We start from the raw sequence: 20972 nt of genomic DNA, 5'->3' as shown, positions 1-20972 counted from the left end.
CATACTTCCCTGTAAACGGTTCTCGCTCTCCCTCTCCTCTGTCCAACTCCCTCACCACTCCGAGGACTGGATGTTCTTCCAAATGCCTGGTGGGCCCCACTAAGCTCCCAGACCCCAGGGTGGAGGGCCTGCAGGGGGCAAGGGCCTGGCCTGGGAGCAGGCCCCTGGTTGCTGGGCAGAGAGCCTGGGTTTGTCCCCATGAGCAGAGGGCTGGTGGGGGAAGCTGCACGGGGCAGCACTAAGGAGGGGATGGGGGCTGAGTGAGATTGCTGGAGGGACAGGGTGGCTGCTGTCATGAGCCGGCCTGGGCGACGGGAGAGGGAGAGGGCCTGCCTGGCCCACGTGGTCCTTCTATGGTGCCCAAGCTGGTGGGATGCTAGCCCTGATGGGCTTCGGAGCCGAGTCTTGCCTTGTCCTTAGCTAACTGAGGGTGGGCTCTGTGGGCTGCTGGGTGGCAGGCAGGGCCCCAAGGACATGGGGGCCTAGGGCACCGTGGGAGCCATGGGGAAGCCTGGACTAGGGGTAAAGAAGTAGTAGCTGGGAGGCAGGGGCTGGGTACAGCACCTTGGGATCCTGCCCGACATCCACAGGCCAGCATTGTCCTGACAGCTCTGGGCTCCCCAGGATGCTCACCATCACCCCCTCCTGTCTCTCCCCACAAGATCTCCAAGTACAACGCATCTGCCTATCAGAGACCTTCAGCTGCTTGAGAGCACAGACACTGTTCTGGTTTCTACACAGCCCTCTTCCTACGCCCATTTCCCCCCAAGCTGGCGTGTTGTGCTTATCACACAAGTGCACCAACCCAAGCACTGGCCACCTCTGAACACTGGGGCCGAACCACCTGCCTTCCTCAGCAGGCCCCGGACTGGACCCAGGCCCTGGCACACAGGGGTGTTTGCTCTAGGGCTGTGATGAAAAGGCATCCCCGGCATCTCATCTAGAAACAGGGAGAAGCAGCCCGGGGGATCCTCCCCAGCCCAGGCTCAGGTGTAGGCCCTCCCCTCTTCCTAAGCACTGCAACCAGCGGCAGGGCCCTGGGGCCTCCAGCTTCCTGACACCCCTTCCCTTAGGGACCTTCACAAGATCCAATCCACATGATCCTCCTCCTTGGAGGACTTGGTCCTGGGCCTCCCACGGGCTCTGGGGGGAACAGGTAACACATAGGAAGTGGCTGCCACACTACACCTGTGCAGGGCTCAGGGGCGCATGACGGCCCTAGCCCATCTCCCCTTGGTTTTGCAAGGTGGAGCAAAGGCTTGGGAGTCAGAGGGGTCTGGGTACACGCCCAGTGAAGCGCCAGCAGACCTGTCTCCCTCCCACCCCCACCGTGCCGTGGCCCCTCCCCTGCAGACAGGGCAAGGCCAATGACTTGGTGGTACCCTCAGTCGCCCTCCCTGTGGCCATGGCCCAGAGCTTCACACCTGTGCCCATCTGGTCTCACCATGCCCAGGCTTACAGGTGGGAGGCAGCAGGTGGGGCTGTCCCTGGTGCAGGGCCCCATGGTCGCTCATCGAGAGCCTGCATCCTTGACCGCCAGGCCCTGCAGCCCCCTCACACTGCCAGGCTCGGGGCAAGTGCTCCTATGTTGGTGTCTGCAGCCAGGTCCAGGCTGGCCTAGGCCCTAAGGGCAAAGCCACTGCTCTGGGTAGTGCTAACCCAAGGGACTGCGTGAGCCACCTGAGTGACTGTGTGACAAGTGGAGCCTGTCCAGCCTACACCACCCCAGACCCTCTCCCCAAATGGGCGGTGGGACACTGCCTTGACCTTGCTTGGAATGAGACAGCCAGAGAGAAGATGGAGGGCAGGTGCCCACGCAGATGTGCCCCTTCCCCTCAGGTGTGCCCTGACCACACTCCTGGGCTGTTCCTCAGTTGGACAGAGCAGGGCCAGGGATCGTGAGCAGGGAGCACACAGCCTCCAGCCCCAAACCCCACTTCTAGGGAGGCTTCAGGCACCCATAACAGCCTGAGTGAACAATCTGAGCAGCCCATGTCACTGGCTGGCAGTGGTGCCAGGCTGGCCTGGCCTCTAAGGACACAGCCCAGTGTTCAGCACTGGCCACAGGCAGGGCTGGGCACACAAGCCCATCAGTGAGAGTGGCCCACTGCCTACGGCCGGCTAGATCCCTTCCTGCTCTCAGCAAATGGCAATAAGTCAGTGTGACACAGAACAAGAGCCCAATCTAGGGCGTGGAAAATGTGACCCACTGCTGTCCAGGCTCACTGATCTCCGGAGCTCCACCAGCACCTGGGCACCAAGAGCACATTGGTCAGGGCCTCTCCTCCAGGACTCTCCCTGGTGCCAGACACCCAGTAGGCCACGCTTCCTCTCAGGTAGTCACGTGGGAGCAACCGCAGCTGAGGGCAGACACTGGACAGATGAGGAAACAAAGGCTCGTGCACTTGCCCGGCAGTGAGGATATGCTGGGGCTTGAGCAGGCTGTCCCCTAGGCTTGCCATCTACGCTGCGCCAGGCCCTGAGCAAAAAGGGACCAAGAGGTGAACTTGAGCGACCAGCCCTTGCTGACCTTGAACCAGGGTTCTTGAAGCATGAACCACAGGCCTGAGAACAGGAAAGCTGGGGCCCTGGTGCCCAGACTGGCTCCACCTCAGACCCACCAAGTTCGCTACCCAGGTCTCTGCTGGGGTCTGTACAGTGGAGACATGACTGCCCAAGAGTGCTGCAAATCCAGGGTCCATCTCAGGACACAGCCGAGACCCCCAGCCCACCGGAAAACCAGCCTCCCTGCAGGGCCCTGTCCATCACAATGACCACTCCCTGCAGGTGTGGCTTCCAGAGGTGTGTCCACACAGGGGATATCTCTGGGGCTTTTGGCCTGTGTGCTGGCAGGCACAGGTCTACAGCCCCCACCCCTGGCCAGAGAAGAGGGAGCAGTTGACCTCTGGCCACCTGTCTGTCCAGTGGCCCATTTGTAATTAATCTCCTCAGCATGCCTGAAGCCCTGAAGCGGGTGATGGGACGGTGACCTTCTCAAGTGACAGGATGAAGCAGGTGGAGGGCCCTGCACTCAGCTCCGAGGCACTTGTGCTTCCTGCACATGAATCGTGCAGCTGCCCAGTGCTAGGTGCCCTTATAGCCTCTCCACAACACCCTGATGAGGAACCTGCAGGACCCCATCTTCCAGTGGCTGGAACCCCCAGGATGAGCTAGCCTGGGCTGAGAACTGGTTTCACCCCCCCAAAGCTGTGCAAGCCCTTTACGCACCCAATCTCAGTGTCCTTATTTTTATCGAAGCCAGCTACCACCCGTGTCCCCCGCTGTGTGAGGGTTTGCCATGGTGGCAGATATGGGGAGCACCCAGGGACAAATGACTGCTAGTACCTTTGTTAGCCGGGACCCCATTCTTCTGGGAAGAGAAGAGAACAGCATGGGCAGGAGGGAGGAGGGAAGGGACCAGAGGGCCACGGCCACCTGAGGAGCCCAGTTTTTGGGTGCTGACACCCTGGTGACAACCTTCTCCACAGGCATACAAAGCCCTGGCCTTGAGGGCGGGGGACCTAGGGCTGCAGGCTCCCAGGCTGCCTCCTCCCTGTTTCTGCAAGGACAGCAAATCTTCGGGAACACACATTTCCTCCAATGCCCTGGCCTCCTTCTGAGAGGGGGCGGGAATGGAGGATCAGCCAAGCTCAGATAAATCCACTGCTCAGTGGAAAATAGGTCCAGCTCTTAAAGGGGAATGACAGGAAGGAATCTCAAATGGGAAGAAACATCCCAAAGTGCCCACCACTTGTAGGAAAAAACACATTCTTGTTCCACGATATTTCTAAGTCACCCCTGGCTCCAAAGCACGAGCTGCTGGGAGCGCTGGGAGTGCGTATGAGCGATTGTGTCCATGTATGTACGTGTGTGAGAATGGGTGTGAGACTGTGTGTGTGCAGAATGTGAGAGTCTGAGTGCGTGTGTGAGAATGGGTACGAGAGATGGTGTGTGGGCAGAGCGTGAGAGTCTGAGTGTGTGTGTGTGAGAATGAGTGTGAGACTGTGTGTGTGCAGAACATGAGAGTCTGAGTGTGTGTGTAAGCATGGGTGCGGGAGATGGTGCGTGGGCAGAGTGTGAGAGTCTGAGTATGTGTGGGTGTGAGAATGGGTGTGAGACTGTGTGCAGAATGTGTGAGTCTGAGTGTGAGAATGGGTGCGAGAGATGGTGTGTGGGGAGAGTGAGAGTGCGTGTGTGTGAGAATGGGTACAAGAGATGGTGTGTGGGGACAGTGTGAGAGTCTGTGTGTGTGTGAGAGAGAAGGATGCAAGAGATGGTGTGTGGGCAGAATCTGAGAGTCTGAGTATGTGTGTGATTGCGTGTGTGAGAATGGGTGCGAGAGATGGTGTGTAGGGAGAGTGTGAGAGTCTGTGTGTGTGTGAGGGAATGGGTGCAAGAGATGGTGTGTGGGCAGAGTGTGAGAGTCTGAGTGTGTGTGTGAGAGAACGGGTGCGAGAGATGGTGTGTGGGCAGAGTGTGAGAGTCTGAGTACATGTGTGAGAATGGGTGAGATGGTGTGTGGGCAGAGTGTGTGTGTGACAATGGGTGTGATACTGTGTGTGTGCAGAACGTGAGAGTCTGAGTGTGTGTGTGAGAATGGGTACAAGAGATGGTGTGTGGGGAGAGTGTGAGAGTCTGAGTATGTGTGTGTGTGTGAGAGAATAGGTGCGAGAGATGGTGTGTGGGGAAAGTGTGAGAGTCTGTGTGTGTGTGTGAGAATGGGTATGAGAGATGGTGTGTGTGGAGTGTGAGAGTCTGAGTGTGTGTGTGAGAGAATGGGTATGAGAGAGTGTGGGTGTGAGATTTTTTGAGTGTGAGTTTGTATTCTGAGAATGTGTGTGCGTTCTTTCCTGGTGAACATGGAGCTGGGAACACCCTTATCCACACCCCCTAACCACCCAATGCCTTGGATCCCTCTCCAACTCCTTCAGGTTAGGGTAGCATCTCCTTACCCTGGTGGCTCACTGAAGAGGCGCCCAGTGACAGGTGGGTGCCTTGGCACACAATGGGCTGCCCGCTGTTTCTTTACCCCCTCCTGTTTCTCAGTGGCTGGCCTCCTCATCCCACTCAGAGACCAGGGTGGCTCCCTGGGCACCTCTGTCCCCCTGCACTGGGGTGGCATGTCTCCTGTGCGTGGAGTATCAAGATGACGCCCCGATGGGCCTCCTTCTCATCTGGCCCCACCTTCCCCAAGTCTCCTCCAGGGCACCGCTATGTGCAGGACGAAGACCAGGCCTCCAGCCAGCAGCCCGCCCACCCAGTCCTGTGTGCTCCCTGTCCACTGCTGCTTGCCTGTGTGCCTTGCCCATGGCACCTCTGCACGGAGTGCCCTCGCACCCTCTGCCAGGAAGCCTGCCATCCGGTGTGCCCCTCCGTCAGAACACTGACCACACGGCTCTCTGGTCCCGGGCCCACCTGCAGCCCAGAAGTTGGGCCATACACTCAACACAGCTGTGTCCTCGGTGCTTCCCAGCCTGCGACTCACCGGCACTCAGAGGGAGCACCAGGTTTTCACAGGGCCTGGGGCTGGCCCACCCTCGGCTCCCCTCTAGACCAGCCCTTGAGGTCCCACTGCCTCCACAGGCCTGGTGCCCATGGACACGACCCTGCAGCCAGGGCTCTTTGCGCCTAAGGTACTCTCTGAAAAGAACTCCCAAAACATGGACCAGGATACAAGCAGCACAGATATCCTTTGCCACAGTGTTTAGAACAGTAAATTGCCACTATGGGCAAGTCAAGAAGGGAAGGAGGAAGCCTCTCGCCACTGGGCGCAGTGTGCAGTGACACAGGAACATGGACAAGCTGGGGAGAAGGGTGACCAGCGCCAATACATCAGGAGCAGGGAAATCACACACAAACACCAACAGTGGCTGCCTCCTTGGGCTAGGGTCTTAGGACTCAGACACTGGGAACTGTTGCTACAATCAGCATGTGTTACTGAACATAGATATTTAAAAAATAACTTTTAGCTCTAGTGCTGAATTTTCCATAACTCCGAACCTGCCCCCTTTACTTGCTGGGGTAAAGCTGGCACAGTGCTTACATCCCTTGTGAAGGGTACAGCCTGGTTCCAGAAAGCCTGGGTTCAGATCCTGGGTCTGCTGCCTCAACCACGTGACCCCTGGCAAGCTGTGTGACCTCTCTGTGCCTCTGTCTCCCTGTCTGCAGAGTGGGGAGAAGGGGAACCCACCTACTGGGGGAAGCCCCTGGCCAGGCATGGTGGACGGGCAGAGTGTGGGTGTGATCCAGGGCCCTGACCCGTATCACCGGGAAAAACCTATGTCCAGCGAGGCAGATGAAAAGCAGAAGTGTCACTCTGCCTGACCTGGGCAAGGGCTGCCTGAGACTCTTGAGCCATACAGGCCCACAGCTGCAGGCCCAGCTGGGCAGGCTGGCAGACTGGTCAGGGCTATGCTGTCACAGCAGCAATCTCTCGATACCCTGCACACAGTGACAAACCCTTAAAATAGACTAAACATTCAAGAAGCTCCATGTACAGAGCCCAGGCCAGGCAAAGCCAGGGATTCCTGTCCCCACATCCTGCCCACACCAGGCAACAGCTGTTGGCTGCCCAGGTTGCCCAGCAGTTGTGGGGTGGGGGAGACAGATGGACAGAGCCACTGGACTCACAGGGCTTGCCCCCTCTTTGTTCAAGAGAGGGAGAAGCATGCCCTGGCCCCTGGAGACACCTGGGTACTGCAGCCAGGGCAGTCAGGGGTGCGGGCCAGAGAGGGGCCAGAGTATCCCCAAGGCTGGGTGAGAAGTTGACCCTGATGGCTCCAGAGCCCTGCGTTCGGGGCATCAGCCCCTCTGTGACTTCTCCAAAGGTCCCCAACCAAGTGACTGAAAAGTTCTATTTCCTCCCTCAGCCTTCTCTGTCCCCAGTACATGATCTAATAATGTTAAGCATTTTTAAAAACCTCTGCCCTTCAAGTCCTCAAGGCTGGAACTGCTGTCCCTCTGTGTTGCGAGGTGGGGGCTGCTGGCGGGCAACACCTAGGGCCCCCAGGCCAGGCCAAACCATGGCCCCAGTGCTGCTCCGCCTCCCAGGAAGGCAAGCCCAGATGGAAGGTGGAGGTGGCCCTTTTGTGAGAGCTTCAGGAAAGGGGTGTTTGTGTGTGTGTGTGGCAAAGAGGGTGGCACCACTGATCACGAGGGTCCCAAGCACACATGGGAAGACCACCCCAAGGTGGCCCGTGCAGTGGAGCAGCAGGACCCTGACCCACCCTCTGGTATACTGACCCTTGGGTCGTTCAGGGAGGACACACTGTGCCCACCAGGCCCCCCTCCAGCCCAGGTGAACAGGACAGTGAAGCCACACCTAAGGACAGAAAGGACCAGGTGTGGGACGTGGCCCACCTGCCCCTGCAGTGCCCCCTGAGGGCCTTCAAACGAGCCTCGACTGCCTGTATCTTCTCTGTGATTTGCGGCCAGCCCCTCTGGCTATGTCGACTCCGAGAAATGAAACTGTTACTTCTCTGCTGAGGCCAGGTAGGGTGTGGGCTTGGGCCCTTGAGTAGTCCCACCTGCCCTAAAGACATTCAGGGTCTGTGAGGTGGGGAAGCGGACACTGGCCCACTGGACCTCCTGAGCGCTCCCAGTCTGGGAGGTCTACCTTCTGCAAGGGCCTGCTGTACTCGCCCACGCCCTGGGGGAGTGCTGCCTGACAACTGGGGCCGTAACGGCCCAACCGAACCACTGAGAATGGGGGTGTCCTGCAGCTGGACAGCCCCACATCGATCCCACCACCTGCCTTCACCCACCACCTGCCCTCACCTACCACCTGGAACCTGACCACCTTTCACTTTATGAAAACAGTGTTTCCCCTGGGCACCCCGCCAACCTGACGTCCAGGAAGGAACAGACCTCTCCTGAGGCCTTGGCACCTGACCAGGATATGCAGGATGATTAAAGCGTGATTCAGGAGGTCTGGACTTTCACGGGGCTCAGGAGGTGGGCCAGCGAGCATGAGCAAGACGCAAGGCCGACGCCCAGACCGCATACTTCCTGCCTGATGGCTCCTTCCTGAGTTCTCAGAGGTCACCCAGGCTGGGAGCTGAGTGCCTGTGGAGCGAGGCCCTGAGGGGCTGGGGAAGGGGCCCGGCAGGAAGGAGGTGTGGTGAGAGCCCTGAGGGATAAGGCCTTTGCACTCCAGTGCTACGGCAGGGCCCTCAGGGACCCACGGGCCAAATCCTGCCCACCCCTCGCCCAGCGGGGGCCCTGGGGACCTTTACAGCCCTCGGGAGACCACCTGTTCTCCTTCTCATCCCACCTGCCCTGAACCTCTAGCAGGAGCAGAACCTCAGACCTGAGGACTCTGCCATTTCTGGCCAAGCTGCCATGTGCTCAATGGGGCCTTGAGGAGGGTGGGGGAGGCGGGTGTCACAAACCCACAGCAGGCAGAGTGGAGGCTTGACTCCACAACACAGCTGACTCCCAGCCTCTCCTTCTGAGTCCCCGTCACCTGTGGCGGGCTGTCGAGGGGCAGGTTGTGTTGGGGTGGAGCGTGATTTGTAGCTAGCCAGCAGATGCGTGGGCCTGGCCCTGCTAATTGTGACCTTGGCTGACAGGTCATTTAAAAGCTCTCCTAGCCTCAGTTTCCTCATCTGCATAGTGTGGACTCTAAGAAGGAGGAATGACTGCATGAATGCCTGATAAAGGCCTGGCCACGTGGGTGGGTCATGGCTACTCTTGTCTGCTCGCCTGACTTCCTCCCAGACCACACCCGGACAAGGACACTCACCTGGGATCCCCTACAGTACCCCCACAGAGGGTGCAACCAGCTCTCCGAGAAGGACGTGGCTGCGCAGACCTCACCCTGCACCATGGTGCCCTACCCTGGGCCCCTGGTCACTGTGGTTTGGCTGAGGACTTCTTCACACTACCGCAACATTTCCCTGACAGAATCCCAGACAGAACACTGCACAGTACCCAAGCCCTAGCCACAAGGCTCCAAGGGGGCCCCTCACCTCTGCTTCTTGCCACAGTGAGCAGCACTTTGGATTTCCAATGAAACCTCACTTTCCAAGGACCCTGATGCCCCAGAGTGATCAGTATCAGACGTGGATCTCTGAAGCATGCATGCTTGCCCCCCTCCCAACCTCCGACTGGCTGCAGACGTGTGCCCACACCTGTCCCTGCGCCCACACCTGTCCCTGCGCCTGTGAGTGCTGTGGTGGCAAGAGGCTACAGTCCTCAGATGGGCAGTGATTCGAGCCAGGAGAGCGCACGGCGGACCAGTGCAATGGTTCAAAACCCAGAACACCCTACTGTGTGCTCACAGACAGAACATGAGGAGAAGACACACGTCTATACAAGCCTGACATGAAACCCCAGTCACTGAGTAAGTGTGCGCACCATGAACATGCACAGCCTCAAACAAGGCGGAGTGCACAGTGCACACGGCAGAGGCTAAGCTCAGTTTGACACAGGTTCCAGAAAGTCTGTAAAATCCAAGTGGTGCTGCGCGTTGCTTTTGGGATACACATGTCTGCAGTAAAAGTACAAAACGGGCACAGGAAGGACACAAAAGGTAGCACAATGGCTGTTGGGGTGAGGGGAGCCAAGGAAGGGGACCAGGAAGGGACCCGATGGGGCTTTGTGTGTGTCTACAACATTCTACCTGCTTAGCTCTGAAGCCAGGCAGTGGGCACAGGGTATCTGCTACATAGATGATGACAATCACAAAGTTACAGGAATGTAACCTGCCACATGATGTTCCTGGAGACGCCCTGGGGGCACCAGCACCTCAGTGGAGGGTGGTCATGGCCTGGGCTTAGCCGGAGCAGAGCCTGGGCCCAGGGCAAATTGGAGTCCAGGGAAGGGGAAAACAGCCTTGGAGGGTAGGACAGGGTGGGAGGACAGCAAGGCTCCTTTTCCCTTTCTGGGCCCTGGGTCATCACTAGTGGGAGAACACACACCACAGATACGCCTCCACTGTCAGTGGCCACCAGTGCTGCAGCAGAAAGGTCAGGGGTTTTCCGGAGACCCAGGAGGTGCACAGATATGCTTTGTCTGATGGGCACGGACACGAGGGGGCAGGGTGATCCCCAAAGGCCAGCGCCCTCGGCAGGTTTTCCTGATAGCAGGGCCCTGACTGCCCAGGCTCCAGGACTTCCCATGGAGCTCATGGCTCAGAACCCACTGCTGACCCAAACCCACTACCGTTTTCAACTCATAGTGACCCCATAAGATTTCTAAGACTATCAATCTCTATAAAGCAGGCTGCCATATTTTTCTCCCTCGGAACCGCCGGTGGTTTCGAACTGCTGACCTTTCGGTTAGCTATCAATTGCTTTAACCACTGCGCCACCTGGGCTCTTTCATGCCTGGAGGGGGAATGACTTGGTCTTTTAAATCCCTCTGGAGAGTCCTTCCCTATCCCACAAGAAATGGGATAATTCTAGCTTTTTGTATGGGAGCCCACAGAGCCAGGCACAATTCTAAATACCTACCTACGGGGCAGTAACCCTGGTGGCATAGTGGTTAAGAGCTATGGCAGCTAACCAAAAGGTCAGCGGTTCAAACCCACCAGGCGCTCCTTGGAAACCGTATGGGGCAGTTCTACTCTGTCCTATAGGGTCGCCGTGAGTGAGAAATCGACTCGACGGCAACGGGTTTGGTTTTCTGGTTTGGACCTATAGGGCAAGCACTGCTATGATGCCCATTTTAAAGATGCGGAAACTGAGGCATAGGAGCCACAGAGCTTGTAAGTGGCAGAGCCGGGACTCTGACTCTGAGTCTGGCTCCCACCCTCCCTGCTCATAGGCCCTGGCAGGCTCCCTGGCTCCAAGGCAGGCCCCGGCCACTGTGTGCTCCCCCTTCTCTGGTGGCTCTGGGTGGTTTCTTTTCAGGTTCCCTGCTGCTGGCTGCAGTCCCCCTCACCTAACTCTGCTTTGATCTGCCATTGAGGATGGAGGCAGGGTGCCGAGCTCTAACCAGAGCCTCACCACCTTACCTTACAGGTAAGGAACACAAGGCTCAGAGAGGCAGGAATTTACCACGGTGCGAGGCAGGGCCAGTGCTGGGACTCAGGTGGTCGGACTCAAAAATTCAGATGCTCAGATGTCACCCAATGTGTCGGGGGAAGCCCTTCCTGAGGACAGCCGAGACCCCTGAAGGACAAGGTTTGGGTCTGTACTACCTCATCCTCCAGGAGGCCCAGAAATTGCCATGTCACAGGCAGCTCCTGCCCATGACCAAAGGGGTGGCCACTCACACAGCTGACCTCCGTGAACGTGACAGCTTTGTCAACAATTAACTCCCGCTTTGAGTCAGAATTGACTTGATGGCAGCGGGTTTGATTTTTTTGGTTTAATCCCCCAGCTACCATCTACCCAGACAATTACTGATTTGCTCTCCTATCTTCCTTTTTGGGCCTTTTAATGTTCTCAGGTAAACAAACAGAGACAGGTGGCCGTCACATGTGCGGGCCAGATGCACGGGCCGCCAGGGGGTGCCTCCCCTACAGACCACTGTGGCTGGCCCCCATGACATTGCCGCCTACCTCACAGACAGGATGGGCCTGGCCTGGGCAGTGAGACCTGCGCTCTGCCCAGGGCTGTGGATCACCCTTGACTGCGGAGCTATAAGGGGTTACCAGTGGGCATAGCTCCCACAGGCCACAGACACGAATGGGGCTGGGGCTGGCACGGGGGGCCACAGGTCACAGGAGGCCATGGCTTCCTCTGCAGAACCAAATGTAAGGTTCACCTGACCCTCATAAGGAGGCTTACCTGGGCCACGGGACCCACTGGACTACCCAGTGCCCACCTTCCCCACCCATCTCTCCTTGGGCACCTGACGGGACTGGAACGCTGGAGTGACCATCTGGGCTTCTGAAGAGATGTGCATCTAACCATGGACTCTGAGGGCTAGGCTGGCAGGCATTGCCCCCCACTCTACTGTGGCCTGAGAGACCACCTGTGCAGCAGCCCACAGGTCCTGCTGTCACCCTGCGGGACTAGGGTGGTCTCTGCCAGCAGGCAGCCCTTGGAGAGTCAGGCCCTAGACTCAGGGCTCATGGCTGAGCAGGTGGGTGGGTGGACAACACCGAGGGGACAGGTGGGGTCTCCAAGCAGGCAGCTGCCCTCGATAGGGCCCTGAGCAGAGCTGTGTGCAAGCAGCACTGCAGGACAAGGCAGCTGGCTGGCCCAGGAGTCACCATCCTCTGCAAAGCTCCCAGCACCCAGTGCTGGCCTTGAGCCTGGCCCAGGAGTGGTTCCACAGGAGCCATGGGGAGAGGGCTGCCCTGGTTGGTCTCTGCTCCCTGTGCAAAGGAAAATGGACCTCAGCCAAGGGACAGCCCTCCTTGGCCTGCCTCTGCCACAGGCTTCCAGCAGCTTCCACTGTGGGCCAGCAGGCTAACGCTCTCCTGTGTGTGGTGTGGGCACGCCACGTTTTCCGGGACAAGACCACACAGGAAGTGGCATCTCACGGAAGTGTGAACGGGAAGATTAATCAGGCCACAAATTCCACAGCTAGAAAGCATGGGCCTGCATCACAGGAGCTGATGGCTTGCAGGCCCCCCTGGGAAAGCCCTTCTCTAAGCATTGTCCCTTCTGCCCCCACCTGTCCCTCTGACTGACGGTGGGTCTCAGGTGATGTTTCTGAAACCAAACTGTGGTTCTGGAGTGGTTCTGGAGTGCTGCTTATTCCATAAAGCCTGGGGCGAGGTGGCGGGGGGCGGGGCTTCATCAGCCCCTCAGGTGCTGCAGGTTACTGCCCCACCCCCACAACCCCAACGCTGCCACTAGCATTCACGCCTCTTGTTCAGGTGGGGGCAGCATCTTATCCCTGGGCTCTGGCAGGGCTTAGAATTTTTTTCACTGCACAACACAGCGCCACCCCCGCCAAGCAAAAAAAAAGCAAAAAACCAGAAACAGCTAAAAGTTAATACAACTGAGTTCCTGAAAAAGCAAGAACAAGAGTCTAAGACAGAGAATCTTTTCCCAAAGTGAAGCACTTCCCCTGAGTGCCAGCAGGGAGGCCCAGGGAGGACAGGGTATGGGAAGGGCCCACAGAGTTATAAAGGACCAGAGTTACGATCGCTGGGGGACAGGTATGGCAACCGACCCCGAGCGCAAGGGAGGTTCTTCCCGGTCTGTGTACTGCATTCTCTTCCCATCTGTGGGCGCTCCAGACAGGAAACCTGAACCACGCCCACCTGAAATACCCTACCCTGCAGGCCTGGGCCTCCTACCTCTTCCTTCTTCCAAACCAAACCAGCAACCGAGAACCAAGTGAGGGTCAAACCCGCACTCCAGGCCCTCACTGCCTGCCTGTGTACGGTCAGGTTTGACCTGGAAACAGCTGCTCCAGGTCTTTTGGGGGGAACTCAATACCCTAAGTGGCCACAAAAGTGAGGAGCTCAGATGTGGTTAGAGGGTGAGGGACCCCAAGGTCCATGGCAAGAGAAGCAGCTCCACCCCTGGTGGCAGGCTGTGCAAATGGGGCCACAGCTGGGGAGAGCCACTACTGACCTGGCCCCAGGAAGCTGAGGAGGATGGGGAACATCCCGGCTTGTCCCCCTGTCGGGTGATGAATTAACACGACCTTTTTTTTTTTTTCTAGGAATGGTCTTGTAACTCCCACCCAGATGATTGGGCGGGGCTGTGCAAATAAGACAATTGTGGCCCATGAAATGCATTGGTCAGTTTTGCCTTAAAAGGGAGCCAAATCCAGAGCAGAAAAAAAGAGGCCACCACTACCAAGGAAGAAGAGACCTGCACAAGAGACCCTCAAGAGATGGCGTGGTGGGGTTCCCGGCCCACGGAGCAAGAAAGCTGAGTGCCTTTGGGCAGAGGCTGACGGTCAGGGAGAAGTCTATGCCTGACCGGCGAATTTGGGACTTGCCAGCCTCTACAACCCCGTGAGCCATTTCCTTTATATGGATTGTAAGGTCCGTGAGATGTTACAGCGAATTAAGGAACCCAAAGACAGGAGGGAGAGTATAGCAGCTTGGAAAAATCAGACATTTGGGACATCTCTAACCTCCACCTCATAGGAACCAGCTTTGTGCTGATCCTTAGAAATTATTTGTTTACCCCCACTGGCCAGTCGGGCCGCCCAGACCCCGTGCTTGAACTCCAGCGTAGCACTGCCCTTTACGCTCACAGGCATGCGTGAGCCTCTGCTGGCATGACTCTGGTCCCTGCTCCTGCCCCCAGCAGTGGGGCGGGAAGGGCCAGCTTGGGGAACCATGCTAGGTGGGCTGAGTCTGCAGGCTCCTGGCCTAGGGCCACCCAAGGGTGACCAACTGTAGGGTGGAGGTGGTGACAGAAGGTGCTGGCTGCACTGTGCTGGGAACCCCCAAATGCTGCCACACTGTCCAAGCCGCCAGCAGCACTGACCGCCAACAAGCCTTGTGGTGCTACCCTTCACAGCCAAGGGCCAAGATGGGGCCTGCTCTTGCCTCACTGCTGTTCCGGTGAGGCTGGCAGAGGTTTTCCAGTAAACTGAATGGCACAGGTCTGCATGCTAACCTGCCTGCATCTGCCCAGGGTCTCGGGGTGTGACCTAGCAGCTACAGTCCACCTCTGTGGTCCTAACAAGGGTGGTGGGGGCAGCCCAGGCTGGGTAAGGCACCTGGGCTTCAGGGCAGACAGAGCCCAAATCCTAGCTGCTGTCCCAGGCGGGGGTGCTCAGACAAGTGATCTACCTGCTCTAGTTGGGCCTTGAAGCCTCGTGCGGGAAATGGGGATGATCCTCACACACCTGGCTAGTCCGGGTGCTGAGGGCAAAAGACATGACCTATTCCAAGTGCCTGCTCAGTGCTCAGAGACCACAGCCACCTGCCAGCCACCCTGCTTGTCTCCTCCCCTCTCTGGGCCCTGGTGACCCATCACCCTCCCCTGCAGATACCCAGAACCCTCCTCTTCATGAGTCTTCAAGGAGACTCAAATACCAGCCACCCAGACCTCTGCGATTTGCACTCCTCTCTAAAAAAAAAACTGGGGTGAAGTCCAAACACCTGAGATCAGGAATCTGAAGGGACTGGGGCCCACGCTTCTCAAACCCCCTAACGTGATGCCTCACCAATGGCTTACTGGCCAGACGGAGCTTTGTGATCAAAACCCAAAATGTACTTCTTGCTGATTTAAGAAAGTTAACTCTTTATAACCCACAATAATATTCACTACCAATGATGGTGAGGCCCTGGTGGCACACAGGTTAAAGAACTCCGCTGCTATCCAAAATGTCAACAGTTCAAATCCACCAGCCACTCCTTGGAAGCCCTATGGGGCCGTCCTATAGGGTCACGATGAGTCGGAATCAGCTCAATGGCAATGAGTTTGGTTTTTTTCTGTTGGTTACCAGCGATGGTGCTATTGAGATGGACATCCCACACCACAGGTGGGGGCATAGCGGGTTCAGAATTTCTTTTTTTTTCCTTAATTTTTATTGAGCTTTTAAGTAAAAGTTTACAAATCGAGTCACTCTCTTATACAAAAATTTATATACACCTTGCTATATACCCCCAATTCCTCTCCCCCAATAAGACAGCGCGCTGCTTCTCTCTGCTGTCTATTTTCGTGTCCATTAGGCCGGCTTCTAACCCGCTCTGCCCTCTCATCTCCCCTCCGGACAGGAGCTGCCCACATAGTCTTATGTGTCGACTTGACCCAGAAAACTCACTCCTCACCAGTATCAGTTTCTATCCCACAGACCAGTCCAATCCCTGTCTGAAGAGTTGGCTTTGGGAATGGTTCCTGTCTTGGGCTAACAGAGGGTCTGGGGACCATGACCTCTGGGGTCCTTCTAGTCTCAGTCAGACCATTAAAGTCTGGTCTTTTTACAAGAATTTGGGGTGTGCATCCCACTGCTCTCCTGCTCCCTCAGGGGTTCTCTGTTGCATTCCCTGCCAGGGCAGTCATTGGTCGGGTGCAAGATTTCTGAGAAGTAACTTAACGTAAACACTCAGACCATGCAAGTTAGAAATCCCACTCCTAGGAGTTTCCAACGGAGACCAAAACAAAAACCAAACCTGCTGCCATCAAGTTGATTCCAACTCCTGGTGACCCCAAGTGTCGTGGAGCAGAACTGTGCCCCGTAGGGTTTTCAATGGCTGTGATCTTACAGAGTAGATTGCCAGATCTTTCTTCTGTGGAAGTGCTAGACGGATTTGAACTGCCGATCTTTCACTTAGTAGTTGAACACAACCAACTGTGCCATCTAGGGATCTGAGAGAAGGCCAGGTCGTACAAAATCCTAACGCACAGGGATGGCCCTGCAGCGCTGTTCGTAGGAGCAAACTCCAGAAATCTCCACATCCAATAACACAGGAGAAGCAAAGGACAGCACGTCCAGATGGGGGGCTATTTGCTGCACCTACAGTATTAAAGTTTTCAATGACACGGAATGACATTTGTGGCATAATGAACACGATGGTTTCGATTACAGAGAAAGAACCACGCGTGGGGGATGTGATTTTTCTCTTCCTCTTTACGCTTCCATCTTATAACCAAAAAATAGGGAAGGGGGCGGGGGGCAGTGGGAAAGAAAAACTCAGGGTCCCTTAATTGGTCTCTGTCCACGGCTCACCCTCTCCTCAGACCACCACCTAGTGGGGAGGGCGGGACCTGGGCCTGCTTGAAGGCGTGTGAGTGCAGCCCCGACAGGGGGGTGTGGGGGTGATACCTGAGTCCTGAACCTAGAGGCTTGGGCACCCGACCGTCCTGGGTGGATAGGAGACTCCTGTCCCCTGTGTCACCGGCAAGCCCCCACCTTGGAGAAGCTCAGCAGCCCCACCTTGTGCAGACCAGCTCATAAATGCACACAGCCAAGACTACCTTGGCCTCTGAGGAAGCTCATCAAAAAAGCAATCTACCTGGTGCCTGGAAGAGAAATGCAAGGAGGGGGAGGAGAGCAGTGTGGCACCAAGTGGAACGCTCAGGGCCTGTGTGTGTACATTGTGGGCACAGCTTGCTCCCCAGAGCGCATAGCAGAGGGACGACCCTCCTCCATGGCCTCGTCTGCTGCTGCTCTTGGCAGCGTCCAGGCCAAGGGGCAGCTGCCCACCCCGGCAGTGGGTGTCCCGGTGTCCCCCTCCCTCATGCAGCACCTGGAGCCTGTCTGCCCTACCTGGTCCTCCAACTCCTGGCTGTGACGTGCTGAGCACCTGTTCACGGACAACCTCTGAGAAGAGAAGCTTTGGGCCCTCACCCCGGCGACCAACACAGCAAATCAGCTGCCGGAAATGGGGCCGCAGGAAGATGCCTCCTTGCACACTGGGCCAAGGCCGCCTTTGTCGCAAGGCGAGCTGAGCTTGCCCCAGAGGTCCTGGGCCTCCCGACCACCTGCTGAGCAGGTTCTGCACCCACTCTCCCTTCCAGGGCACTCCTGGTACACACTGCATGGGGCACACTGGATGGGGTCCCCTGTGGGCAGGGAAGGGGCCTGCTTGGCCTGCTGGAGTGAGTCAGTGGCCAGTTTGGGGACCCAGTGCCCTAGTAGACAGACGTGCACTGGCCTGTTATAGGCCAGTGGGGTCTACTGCAGAGTGACTGGACTGTAGGGGTCTCTTGACCCTACAACAAGCACTTGTGCAGAGCAGACAATGCTGGCAAGAAGCTGTGCCTCACCAGCCCCAGGCAGGCAGACCAAGAGCCCCAAGTTTGGAATATGCACCCAAGGGACTGGAACATCACCACTTAGCTGGTATCCTAGAACCCTGGGACTCTGCATATGACAGCCCGGCAGGGGAGCTGCCCAGAAGAAGTGGGCCTGTGAGAACACCTCTCTCCCTACCCCCAGCTTAGGGACCCCAATTTCTGGACAGTCTGAAAGAGACCACAATAAAAAAGGACCAGAAGGGGCTGAACAATGAGCTCACGGGCCCGTGACTATGCTCAGCTCCTGGCCAGCAAGATTTCAGACCCTCATGCTCCCCAACACCAGAGACCAACACCTCCTTGACCCAGAAGAGCACCAATACTCACTCACTGCATAAAGCCAGCCCCATTCCCTGCACTTCCCCAGCCTGTCTGTACACACAATTCTAAGGCACACGCTGGAAGACACACAAAAGACCAGCAAAGAAAGCCCCACTCTGGGCCCTGCCCAGTCCAGACACCTGGGGAGAGTGCCCCAGTGGGGAAACCTCACTAGGTGTACCAACATGAACAGGGGAGAACATACTAACTTTTAACCACCCAAAACCCAGACCGGTGCTGCCTCTGTAACGCTCCTCCCAGAACTGCTCCCCCCAGAGCTGCCCCAGCACCTCTTCACAGGCTTGGGCCCACACAGGTCAGCCCTGTGTCCCTCAGTCCCCACAGGCAGGGGCCAAAAGAGCCCCTAAAAAAGGTCTCTGGTTGCATAGGTGCCCCTGACCAGTTCAGTCAACCTGGCTGAGTGGATCCTTGTGAGGCAGCCCAGCACTGGCTGGCTTTTGTTCCCTTGCAGAGGGGAGGGTCCTGCCTGCAGGCCTGCAGAAGCTTCCAGCCCAACTTGCGAGGTCCAGCACCACTGCTGCCTCCCTGCTCCCATCCCCATGTCTCCAACCCCCATATCATGGGGCCCTTTGTTCTACCTGCCCACATCAAGCAGGGCCTACACTTCCCCAGGCCCCTGGAGGCAAGCTAGCAAGCAGGGTTGGGGGTGGGAGGTTGGGGCCCTGCACCTGTGAAAGATAAGCACTCTCATTCTGTTTAGTGTGAAGGGGAATCCACACACAAGACCCCAGTACACCCGCTGACAGCCAATGGTCCACGGGCTGCATCCGGTCAGCCTGGGCCCTCAACTGGGACCAGCCAGATTTCACACCAGACGGGGCGATGGGGGATGCCTGAGAGAACGAAAGCCGAGCACCGTCTTGCTTGGGTGTGTAGTGGGATATAGAATAGAGGCGCTCGGGAAGAGATGACAAAGAGTCAGAGAGCAGGGGTGCCAGGTGAAGTGGGCCCGAGCTGGACAAGCTGCGGGCCAAGGGCGCCTGGCAGGTTGGAGATCAGGAAGGCTGAGTGAGTGGAAGCCCCAAGAAAGCAGGAAAGGAGCGTGGGGACGAAGAATGGGCTCGGGCGGCGGGATGGCCAGGGCCGCGGGAGAGAGCCCCGACTGGGCCTCCCCAGCCCCGACGGCGCCCAGCGCGGCGCAGGCCGCTCACCTGGGAGTGCGCAGCGCAGCGGGGTCGCGGCGGTCCAGCACGCCGGGCACGCAGTTGGTGAGCTCGGTCCAGTCGGCGTGCAGCCCGCAGCTCCAGCCGGTGGAAAAGCGGGAGAAAAGCCAGGTCTCCCGGCGGTTGGGCCGGTAGCAGGTGCACTTCTTCTGGCCGGGCCGGCAGTCGCAGGGCACCTCGAGGCGCACGTTCTGCACGAGGTGGCGGCCGAAAGTGGTGCCGCCCGTCTTCTGGATGTGCAGGAACACAATCACGTCGTCGCCCTTCATGTCGAAGTGCAGCGAGCGTTCGAGCTCGCGCACCGGGAAGTAGTACTTCTTCTCGTAGTGCGGGTCGGGCGTGGGGAAGAGGTCCAGGTCGTTGGGCGGCGCGCGTCCACCGGGCGCGCCCAGACTGAGCCCCGGGCCCGCGTACTGGTACAGGATGAGCATGAAGCACGCCGAGCCCGCCACCACCAGCACGAACTTGCTGGCGCGCTCAACCATGGTCCTGCCGCCGGCTCGCCGCCGCCGCATATGTCACCATCGCCGGCGGGCCGGGCGGCGAGCGGCGGCCGGCCGCGCGTAGGGCCCCAGGCCCACTGCCCGAGCGCTCGGTGCGGGCGCCCAAGGGGGTGGAGAGTGAGGGGGTGAGCTGCCTCCGCCGCCTGCGCTCCGGCCCGGCCCGGCCCGGCGCGGTCGGCTACTCGGCGCCGCGGTCGCCCGCAGCGGCACGGGCCCTGGCCCCGCGCGGCACCATAGCTGTTCTCCGCCTGGCTCCGGCCCGGCTCCCAGCCCCGGCTCGGCTCAGGGCCCGGCCCTCGCGTCCCCCGCGTTCCCCGCGCCGACCCGCACCGCGCCGCTCCGCTCTCCTCCGCGCCGAGAACGCTCTGCACCGCCCAGCGCGGCGCCGCTACCGCCGCGTCTCCGCAGTCCGCGCCCAGCCCCGCCCCCTGCCCGCCCAGGCCCGCCCCCGCGCGCGCCGCTTGCCGTCGCCGCCCGAGCGGATCCGCGGCTTCGCCCCCGGAGCGCAGGGGCCTCTGGCTTGCTGGGCGGGGGGCGCAAGGGGCCCGCGCCTGGCGGGGTGCAACCCCCCAATCCCTGGGTGTGGTGTCGGTAAGCCCTCGGCCCACCCCTCTGGGGATGTGCGGTTGTGAATGCGACAGGGCTGGCCCTGGCCTGGGGGAACCGAGGGGGCGGCGGGGACTGGGGGCAGAAAGAGGGGGAGGTGCTGGGAGGCGCCGGCAGCTAGCCGTCGGAGCCCCTCTCTTCCACTGTGGCTTTGCAACAATCACCCGGGCCCCTCGGGAAGACATGCTGAAATGTCCGCCGGAGGCCTGCAGGGAGCTTTCTGCGGCCCCGCATTGTTTGAATTTCAGCCAATGTGCTTTTTTTCTCCATGTTTATTATACCTACTCCAGTGACAAAGTTTAAAACAGCCAACATTTACAAATTGTGAGAGTCCACACAAAATTCCCATTTCCAGGTCTCATTTGTCAGTCAGAGGATCTGGCGTTGTGGGCCTGCCCTGCCTCCAGCAGAGCCCCCAGCCGGTCCCCCACTTCCGCCCTGGTCTAGTTCGCACATGGCCTGACCTATGAGCTTGGGGGTTCTGCAGGGACCCTAGATGCTGTGCCAGGGCTCTCAGGGTACGCGGGAGGCCCCTCACCGACATGGGCTCGCCGGGCATTCGGGAGCACACATTTAGGGTCTGCCAAACCCTGTACCCACACCTCCAAAGCCATATGGCCTGCACGCTGACTGCCCTGAGCCTGCTGGAGTGGGAAGTGAGTGGGCCGAATTGACCTGCCCAGAACGCACAGTAGCAAGGGCAGCTGGTGGGCCTGGAGTTTTGACTCGAGGTAGCCTGACTCCTG

At 58.5% G+C, this 20972-nt stretch overlaps 1 protein-coding gene across 1 annotated transcript in view; it reads right to left on the bottom strand.

The window, feature by feature from the left end:
* The window catches only part of HS6ST1 (heparan sulfate 6-O-sulfotransferase 1), a 55087-nt gene extending 35426 nt beyond the window's left edge, over positions 1 to 19661 (bottom strand). Inside the window, exon 1 of the mRNA XM_003416681.4 lies at positions 19106 to 19661. Within this exon, the coding sequence (XP_003416729.2) occupies positions 19106 to 19632 (527 nt within the window). The 5' untranslated portion in view covers positions 19633 to 19661. The remainder of the gene's footprint in view (positions 1 to 19105) is intronic.
* Between the last annotated feature and the right edge of the window lie 1311 nt (positions 19662 to 20972).

This window comes from Loxodonta africana, chromosome 6 (genome assembly GCF_030014295.1).
Source record: "Loxodonta africana isolate mLoxAfr1 chromosome 6, mLoxAfr1.hap2, whole genome shotgun sequence".
NCBI lineage: Eukaryota > Metazoa > Chordata > Mammalia > Proboscidea > Elephantidae > Loxodonta > Loxodonta africana.
Note: the sequence above shows the minus strand (reverse complement) of the source record. Positions and strands in the feature narration are given on the sequence as shown.